The sequence below is a fragment of the Coffea eugenioides genome, chromosome 7 (assembly GCF_003713205.1).
Source record: "Coffea eugenioides isolate CCC68of chromosome 7, Ceug_1.0, whole genome shotgun sequence".
NCBI lineage: Eukaryota > Viridiplantae > Streptophyta > Magnoliopsida > Gentianales > Rubiaceae > Coffea > Coffea eugenioides.
Window position 1 is genome coordinate 12246862 of NC_040041.1, and position 9947 is coordinate 12256808.

The 9947-nt window shown below is 34.7% G+C and overlaps 1 protein-coding gene across 1 annotated transcript; it reads left to right on the forward strand.

Annotated features, from left to right (window-relative positions):
- The first annotated feature begins 348 nt into the window (after nucleotides 1-348).
- On the forward strand, nucleotides 349-6178 carry LOC113777852 (uridylate kinase). Its single transcript, XM_027323070.1, has 7 exons — nucleotides 349-792; nucleotides 2063-2210; nucleotides 2337-2390; nucleotides 3245-3336; nucleotides 4847-5073; nucleotides 5453-5629; nucleotides 5750-6178. Exons 1-7 carry the CDS (start codon nucleotides 599-601, stop codon nucleotides 5857-5859), a joined length of 1002 nt encoding a protein of 333 aa, XP_027178871.1. The 5' UTR covers nucleotides 349-598; the 3' UTR covers nucleotides 5860-6178.
- Nucleotides 6179-9947: the final 3769 nt, after the last annotated feature.

Here is a 9947-nt window from a genome sequence, read left to right on the forward strand (position 1 = left end):
AAACATTGTCAAAGTTATTTCTTACAAATAAAATACTGAAAAGATATTTTAAGTTCCCCAGATCTCCAATTGTTATAATTCGTTTGGATTGTTATTTTTTAGAGTTCTTGTAAAAAAATATACTAGTCATTTGATTTGATATACGTAGGATAAAAAAGTGATTAAAAAATATATTTATAAAAAATATAAAAAGTTTTTTTGAGAAAACTCCAATCCAATCATCTTTTTATCTTAAAAAACATAAATTTTTTATGAAAAAAAAGTAAAAATTTGATATATGCATCGCCGTTTTTTGGACTTCAATTTCCTAGTCTGCTAGATGAGACATTTCCTTTTCCCTTCCCCTTTCTGTTTTTGGGTAGAGAAGATATTTCCCTCGGAAAATCACGTTTCCCACAATACCCAAAATAACATTATCCAAATAGAACCCATCAAAATAACCCAAAAAAATCCCTGCAAGAATCCTCAATACACCCCCCCAAGAATCTTGAACCAAGGCGTTAAAGAATCAATTTTGCAATTTCTTTCATTAGACGAGAAAAAGAATTCTAGTTGGGTTCTTGTTCTCGTTTTGTTTTGTGGTGTTTTTTGAGTAAAAATGTCTATTTTCTCAACCTCTTTAAGCCGTTCCATTGCTTCTTTCAGTGCCATTTCTTCTTCACCTTCTCTCTGTTTCTTGAAATCCCATTACCAAAATTACCATAATTTTGGTTTTCAAGGCTGTTCTCAATCTTTAGTTATCAGCTGTTGCTCCTCTGAACTGGGCTCCTCCTCTGAACCTATCAATATTAGGTAATGTACAAGAAACTTCTTGAATTCCTTTTGGTAATGGGCTGCGATGAATTGATCTGTAGCAAACATTCTTGAAAGTTGTTTGGTGAAATTGCAGGTGCTATTCTTAATTGTCATTTTTGTTCTTGGTTTTTTTTTTATTGTTTTTTGTTTGCTTAAAAGTTTCTTGCTTGATGAAAGCTGCAGTTCGAGTGGCGTGCAATTTTAGACTTATTATAGTGTCAGAACAACAGTATTATGGCAAATGGGATAAATTTCAAAAGCATATACAAGTAAAAAGAAAAACAGTAATTTTGCGCAGTGGTTGGTTTCGTGAAAATTGGGAGATTGTTCATAAACCATTAGGCCTTTGCAGTGTGGGGAAAAGAAAAGTTTAAAGGTCATAAGCGATATGCAGTTTACAATTCGTGAGCCTTCCTGAGGCAAAGAAGTGGAAATTGTGGCGTTGATATGCATTTTGGCAAATTAAAAGTATTTTCCCTTTGTTTATGTCGCCATGCTCTTATTTGAAGCTGTTTCTTACTTCATTCTGATTGGGTAGAAAAGAGAAAGATCTATTTCTCTGGAATCAATTGAGAATGGGCAGCTTATCATCACCATCATAAATCCTTTAGTCGTAAGGAGGATCATAGGGAACCATTTGAATTGTCTAATTCATGCAGAACGGTCAGTGTGGAGTGAAATTTCATTAAATTGTTTGTTTAATGCAGCTTGTGCTATTGAAGATACCTCCCCTTTCGGTTGAACGTAATTGGTTTCAAGTGATTTTTAAAATGCATTTGTTAAGCTTTGTCTAGGATGGCATGTCTCTCTCATGCAAGTTTACACACTGGTAGTGCTGTGTGACAATGTTGCCAGGCACACGGATTAACTTAAGAAAGTATATGAAGTGTGCCAAAAGCTCGCTTAACAGCAGTTGTGGTTTAAGAATAAGAATATAGGAGGAGAACTGGATGGCACCTTCTTTATCACTGCAGAACTATACAAGACACTCCCCTTTGCAGATCCATGCTTCTTAAATAATTTAAAAACTTCAAATAAGCAGTTGTATTTTCTATTTTGGTTTGCTTATGACATCATGTTTGGTTACCTGAGATACCATATAAGGTATTATCATCATGTACTTGTTTCAAGAGTTTTACTATGTACAGTATTCGGAATTTCCAAATAAAGTTCTGGTTTGCAGTTGTCATTTTCATCTAGTATTATCCCATACAAAACAGAATATGTTCCTTTTCTGGTAAGCTTGATTGTTTTTCATATCCAACAGGCAACCTCAAGTAACTTCTATGGCTTCTTTTACGATGACACTGAATGAAAATGGTACTCCACAATCATCATATAAATGGCGTAGGGTCTTGCTTAAAGTAAGTGGGGAAGCACTTGCTGGAGATCAAGAACAAAATATTGACCCGAAGGTTGGAATTGAAAGAGCCATTAGAACACATTATTGTACTTTCATCCTCTCCAAGGCCCTAAAAATGGGGTGCTTGGCTTAGTAACTTGTATACTTTTGAGTTAATAATTCTTTTGTGCTTGTTTAGGTCACTATGGCAATTGCAAGGGAGGTTGCATCAGTTACCCGACTTGGCATCGAGGTGAATTTTCATTTCCTGCTTATTGTTTCACTTTGGTTTCCCATATTAGGGACTATATATAATTTATCTGCCTAGCTTTCTGATCCTTGCCCCAGAATAAATAGTCTCTTTTAACTTGGTGCAGTGTTTTAAGGTAAAACTTGAATCATGTACTTATTAAACAAAAATTAAAATAAAGAGAAAACCAATTCTGGAACGGCATTGTATGTGGTTGAAACTATTAAGAAGATGTAGTAGCACATGGAGGCCACTAGAACTTGTTTATGTTTAAGTAAAAAGCTAAATTTTTGCCTCTATATAGGTGAACTTATCTGGTGACAACCTAAAAGGATAGAGTGGCATCTAGTTTGGAAGTGCAGAATGAGGCGTTCGTAATAGTTTCTGAGAACATGGGCTTATGATGAATAATAATAATAAATATTATTATTATTATTAAAACTGTGTTCAGTTAATTCTTTTCACTTGCTGTTATCTGTTTTTCAAGGATCTCTGCTACTGTATCTAGTTACCGTGAAGAGGTTTTACATAACCAGTTAGTTTACCTATTTAGCTTCTGAACCCATTTAAATATTTCAAGAGTGAGTCACCCAAAAAGATGGCTTTTTGCATGGACCTCAACAGTGGGATAAAAATTTGATGAGAAATTGCAGCTCTAACCTTCTGACAGAATTCTATAATTGAATGATCTTGTCTTGAACATTTGAAACAACATTTTGGGTTTTCTTTTAGATTGTTAATTCTTTAACCAGTTTATGGATGCTGAATTCTTTTCAGAAAGGTTGCATGAGTAGACCATAACTATTCACTGGATTTACGAAGATATTTTTGTTGGCTAATTTGGGATAATTTTTCAGGTTGCAATAGTTGTTGGTGGAGGAAATATTTTTCGTGGATCATCTTGGGCAGGAAGTAGTGGTCTTGACCGTTCTTCAGCTGATTACATTGGGTATTTTCTCATCTCAGATTTGTGTAAATAAAGTTCTAGTTTTAGCTACAAAGTGTACTTTTAAATCAAGTTTCTACTGATTACCTGTCATGAGCTGTACCACATAATTGCCACTGTTCTTCATTTTCTTCTCTTGAAACTGTGTGTGTATATTTTACCTCTGGGGACTTGTACATGGTAGAGGTTGCAATAGTATAAGGGATCATGGTACTGGATCTTTTGTGATAATTAATCTTTCTGAGTATGGTGTGCACATGCATGTTCGTTGGATTGTGCATCTATGTGTTTGCTAAAATGCTTCCTACCAGCCTTCACCCTTTAATTGTGGTGCTGGCAAAGAGTGAAATGCCTCAAAGCACTCGAAGAAGCTCGTTTATGCATGGACGCTCCAAATGGTGCTTGCTGGATGTGTACAAACTAAAGAGATGTATATGAAGCAAAAGTATCAGAGTTCAGTTCTTTCTCACATCTCAATTAAACTAAATACTGCACGTTAACGACTAGTTTTCTTGCACATTTCAAAACAATATAGCGCATAAAGGATGTTTCTCATCGTAGTGTTAATACTGTCCTCAAAATTCGGTTACAAAAACTTTCATTGTTGATCAGCTTCATACGTCTTAATTGAAGACATTAATTTCCAAGTCAATTTTGACATAATAAATTTGCGCACTATCATTGGTTTGTATAAACATTTTGACTGGATAGAAGTGTTGCTTATATTGTAAAGTTTACAAATCTGCAATTTGTAAAAGATAAAATCTTGTGTCGGATTCCTAAAGTTTGTGACAGAAAAAAAAAGTTGGGAATTTATTGTGAAAGGTAAAAGCTTCAATATACTCCTTTTGTAGAAGTCAAAATCTTGTGAAAAGGTTAGCTTTGATGGACTTGCTAGGTTCCGGATTTAAGAGCGAAAAAGATAATGAAGGATTGAGTGGCAGTTGGCTATCTTAAAGGGAGAGTAATTCTGGTCATTTCTATATTTCTTGATTATCCATGTTCCCTTTTGCTTTTTATAGAAAGTGCATGATAAGTTTTTCCATATAAGAAATCAGGAAAGTTGCAAGAAAGAGAAAAGACAAAATAAGGATTAGAGTTCAGGGACCTCATCTAGATTCTTTCCCAGCAATTATCTAGCATTAGAACTTAACAACATGTATCAAAGGTCTATTTAGATCATCAACCAATTAGCCTATTTACTCACTTGAAGGTTGACAAGGTAAACTTTTTAGTTCAACTAGGACCAGGGACAGTTTTCTCTATAATGATTCAGGATTACTCAAAATTTCAAAGATAGGCTAAATCCCAAGTCATTGATTTTGAGCATTGTTTGATGTCAGCCATCTGGCTTATTTTGTTAATTGGGTTTGATTTGGTTCTAATGTGTGTTATTACTTTACCTGGATTAATATTCTCATTCACTATTCCTGTTTGCAACCAATTAGGATTTTAGGATGTTTGACCATTGGTACTGGGCTGATGGCACTAATGTTTTCAAATCCTTGTTCAGGATGTTGGCAACTGTAATGAATGCTATATTTTTGCAAGCAACAATGGAAAGTATCGGGATCCCGACAAGAGTCCAGACTGCCTTTCGTATGTCAGAAGTTGCCGAACCATACATACGCAGAAGGGCTGTCCGCCATCTAGAGAAAGGAAGGGTGGTAATTTTTGCAGCTGGAACAGGAAATCCCTTCTTCACTACAGACACTGCAGCTGCCTTAAGGTGTGCTGAGAGTAAGTGCACTTTCCTGACCCAGACCCTGATATGTTCAGAATGTCTAACATGGATGAGAGGGTAATGTATTACTTGGAATGCTTATTGCATTTTCCCCATGTTTGTTCCTTTTCTCCTAATAAATGAACTGTCACTCATCTAAAATCGATGAAAGATGGCCCCCAAAGGAAAGGCTTAGTTTTATGATATTTGACATGAAAACAAGATCGCCTTCTTTTTGCAGACTTGAAACTTTGGAAACCACATATTTGCTACCAAATTTTGTGGACCCCTACTACTGCACTATGCTGATTAAGCCTTTTAAGACTGCCTGGTGTTTAATTCTTCTGTCAGTATTTTAGTGCTCCTAATTGTGTTGCGTTTCTAATGTTTTTGCAGTAAATGCCGAGGTTGTGCTGAAAGCTACAAATGTCGATGGGGTTTTTGATGATGATCCTAGGCAAAATCCCAATGCTCGTCTTTTGGATACCCTGACATATCACGAGGTAACGTCAAAGGAACTTTCAGTTATGGATATGACAGCCATTACCCTGTGCCAAGAAAACAACATTCCTGGTACGTATCTTCAAGTTTCATATTCATTACCATTATTTGGTTTCAGGGCTGATAAACCAATAACGTCGTTGCATTTTAACCCGTTTAAAGCTGATTTTAACCTCACTTTTCTTCATGCAGTTGTCGTCTTCAATCTCAACAAACCGGATAACATATCAAAAGCCATTCGGGGAGAAAGCGTGGGTACATTGATTGGTGGCACACGCGATTCAGCCAATTCTAGGACTTGAGAGAGGAAGGCTGAATACTGCTAAGTAAGGTTGTGGAGCCTTTAAGTGATGAGCATTATGCAGAAGAGCATCCTGGAGGTATGACGTGAAGGTTTAGAACCACATAAAACCTTTAGGATCCCATTTTTGAGTATTCTTCTTGTTGGATTAAAATTCAATCTGCTGATACTGTAAATGATTCCACTAGCACCATTGGACTTCTCTGATGCATGTTTTGCAAATAGCTCGGAACCCATCAAAAGAAAGAGTTATATATTACTTTTCACTAAACATTTTTAAACTTTCTTTGATGTTTGGTGCTTATGACTGCTTCAACTTCCATCTTTGACTTACCTGTCAACTTAAACACTTGCTTACTGCTCTTGACATTGTGGTTCAAAGTTGTCTACGGTAAAAGGTTGAAGAATAATTTTCACCTTCCCTTTTCAGTCTGCTTTAATTTTTACACGGTCAAAAGACCATCAAAGTGCCAATCGTCTTCCTTTGGATCCGGAAATTCTGACCCATAAATTATGCAGATGCAATGGAATTGAAAATCCAACGGTTTCAAATAATCCTACTGTTGCCAATTGCTTGGCTGTTCTCGCCTTTTTTTTTTATTCTTTGGGATCAAATCATTCGTAGTTCTAATCTGGAGTAATATGATGGCAAGGTGCATCATTCAATCTGGTGCATTGTTGTAATCTAACCAGTAATCACATTCGAACTTTACCTGAGAAGGGTTAAGTATAATATGGCCCTTCATTAGTCAATCACCCAATTCTAATGCCCATGAAAAGATAAAATAAGGAAGAACTTCTCTTCTTTCCCAACTTTTCAAAAAGCCTTCCCCTCCCTCTCCTGGATTTCGTTTTATTTTATTTTTCTAATGAAATATATCCTAAATTTTCATAGTGAGAGTCCTCTATTTCTCCTACAAGTTTCTAGTGAGAATTTTCTGTGTCTCAAAGTCTCTAGTAAGATTTGTTTATGTTGTTTTTTCTTATTTTATTGTTAGACCTGAATTTATTTCAGATCTAGATTTGAAATTTATTGGATCTTGGATCTGTTTCAAAGTATCTCATCATTAATATTAGAGCTTAAACCAGTTGATTAGCAAATCTAATGAATGCATAAGAGAGTTGCAGCGATTTATTAGAATATAGTTTTGAAATTTCTTGTATTTTTTAGATCTGTTCATAATTCATAATTTTTCAGATCAATTCATAATTTTTTATATCTAATATTTCTTGTGCATGTTTAACCTACCATTAGGACAGTGCGTGTAAATCAAATCATGTTGGATGATTTCAGCAATCTGTTAATGAAATTTGCTTTTTGTCAAACAAAAAATAAGAAACAAGAAAAAAAAGATAGGACCAATAAAGTATTGCCATTCATTAATGCATAATGGATAGCAATTATATCTTTTTTCCTGTATAACCGCATTATGTTCGTGGTACCCGTGTTCAATGCACACATGATTGATGACAGGAGGCTGCCTGAAGCCGTGAAGACTGACTTTTGTTTAGGATTTCTGGTTCTACTTTCCTTCCATCTGCACGTTTTATTAAATGTTTTTGAGGGAAAATCTAAACGTTTTCAGTGAGTAGAAAAATGGGACTGAGATTCTTTACAATTGAGATGGCAACGCACCAAAACCCAACGGCCCAAATAAGTTTAATATAAATTCAGATTAGTGAAATCTGTTCTAGGACATAAATTTAAATGATTAATAGTGTATTTGTACATTATTATTAATGGTGATAATTTCACAAATCTCCCCTGAGGTTTATAACAATTATAGCTAGCTACCTCCATGTTTAAAAAATTACATCTAGCTCCCATAAATAGTAGCTTTGGGGTTTTTTTTCCAAAAAAAAAAATATATAAGTAGGAGGTTTCAAATCCAAAACCTTTCATATACGTTCTCTCTTCTCATACCACCCAATCCATCCATCCTTCCCGCTTCCTCTCTCTCTTGGTAGCTTTGGGTTTCATTTGGCTGAGTTGTGCGGAAAAAAATCATACTAATATCCCATATTGCCCTTGTCCATTTTTTGGTTTTAAATCAAATTATTCAATGAATGTAATCATTTTTTTTCCCGTCTTGTCTCAAATATTCTGCCTTACATAAACCTTGAATCACTTCCTCCATATTCATTTACCCAATTTACTATTGGCTTAACTGTTTATTGAACATTGGTAGGAGACAAAAAAGGAAAACAGTGAGAAGAATGAAATATGGGTGGATTAGGGAACATGATTAGTACTAAAAATTGTGAGATATGAAAATTGGGATTTTGCAGAAGGATGACAAACTTGGATAGACAAAAGAGAAGGGTCAAAATTATATAAAAATAAATATTAGTGGTGATGATAGAGCTATTTAGTGAGAAGAAATACTTAATGACAACTTTGTGGATTTTGATAGCCATTTAACTAATTTTACTACATTTTAAAATTTTTTTCCTCTTTTAAAAAATTTTGCCCTGAAATTTTAATGCATAGAATGGTATCATTGTTTTGGAAAGGTTATTATAGTTGTTTTGAGCTATGAAGTGAGGTAAGTGCAATATCTAGAATTAAATAAGCGCCGGGTGAAATTATCAGAAATCTTGGAGAGGCTTTTAAAATTATCCTTATTATACGAACTTTAACTTTGGATACATACATTGTGGATGCAACCCTACACAATTTCTGTATTTGGTCTAGACTTATATACATGGTTTCATCGATAATAAAATTTATGCGTACTATAAAATTATACCATCGTACATTAAATGATATAAGAAATAAAACCCTAATCGTACTCTACTCCATATCTATGTTAACAGTAGCTATTGACACAAAAAATTGCAGAATCTCGAAATTTCAAAATTGATAGTAACAGTTAGGAAGCCCCAAATTCAACCGGCAAAAACTTGTGTAACCTTGGTTTACGGCCCCACTTGTAGACCGATCAGTGAAGAATTCTCCACGTCATCAAGTAAGAGTCAAATATTCTGATGCCTGTTCCTCGACTTCACCTGATTTAACCAAAATTTCATCTCTGGATTTTTCTTTTGTCTTTTGTCATTTTTTTTTTTTTCTATTTGTTCTTTTCTAAAGACTAGTACTAACACAAATGATCTACTATCCAAACACATCCTATATCTTACGCTATCGAGGGGATGAGAAAGGACAAGAAGTTCGAGAAAGATGATATAAGATCTGGAGCTATTAGATGTGGTTCAGTTGCAGCCTCCACCTCATTTTCCATCTGGGGGTAGCATCTTGGGGCTTTCGGAAATATGGGAGGAATGGAGTCAAAAGAAGAACGCAAAATCGATGAGAGAAGTACAGAATTCTATACTAGTTGAATATTGAATTCCAAACGATCGATGATGTGGGAACTTCTGTATCGCTGGCTCTACGAATGGGACCCTAGACTGAGTCTATACAAGTTTTTGTCAATCCAAAATAGATAGGAAGTGTTGTACTTCAATATTGTATTAATAAATGCAAATAATTTGTACCATCAAAAATTAATTTGACGTGGATTGAGGTGTAGACTAAATCTTAAAATTGTTGGAGGAGAGTACATGAACAACTTCTGATCATCAAGCTAACTATGTTGAATTTGATAGCTACTAAGAAGTCCGGTAGAGTTGAGACACATAGAACGCTTTTTTTAAGACGATACGTGTCCCCACGATATTTTTTTTAACTGATGCAGGAGCTCTAGCGTGCCGTCTCCAGGTACAACAGCCCAACTCTATAGTTGTTGCTTCCCTTTGATCTGCACAACCAAGAGAAGTAGAAGCTTCCCAATATCTTACTTTGCCTAAAGAAAATCAGAATGAGGGAGAAAGAAATGAGTGTAGGGAAAAATAGTATTTAGAATAATCTTTTTGTTGAGAGAAAATGTGTATATAAAAAATTCTCCAAAAACTTCACTATTTATAGGCTACACAAACCTTTAGAAAATAGGTTGAATGTCCAAGTTAAATGTATAATGGTTTTTTTCATACTAAATTGTAGTTAATTTGTAGAATTTGTAACCTAAAAATTGATTCATATATGAATGGCTTATAAAGACTCAATAATTCTTCATTTGACCAAATAAT

What these genes read in the sequence shown, in the direction of transcription:
- LOC113777852 (XM_027323070.1), top strand. Translation starts at nt 599, where the DNA reads ATGTCTATTTTCTCAACCTCTTTAAGCCGTTCCATTGCTTCTTTCAGT. An exon ending in TCTGAACCTATCAATATTAG is followed by an intron (nt 793 to 2,062) that starts GTAATGTACAAG and finishes CATATCCAACAG; the next exon opens with GCAACCTCAAGTAACTTCTA. An exon ending in TGCCTTAAGGTGTGCTGAGA is followed by an intron (nt 5,074 to 5,452) that starts GTAAGTGCACTT and finishes ATGTTTTTGCAG; the next exon opens with TAAATGCCGAGGTTGTGCTG.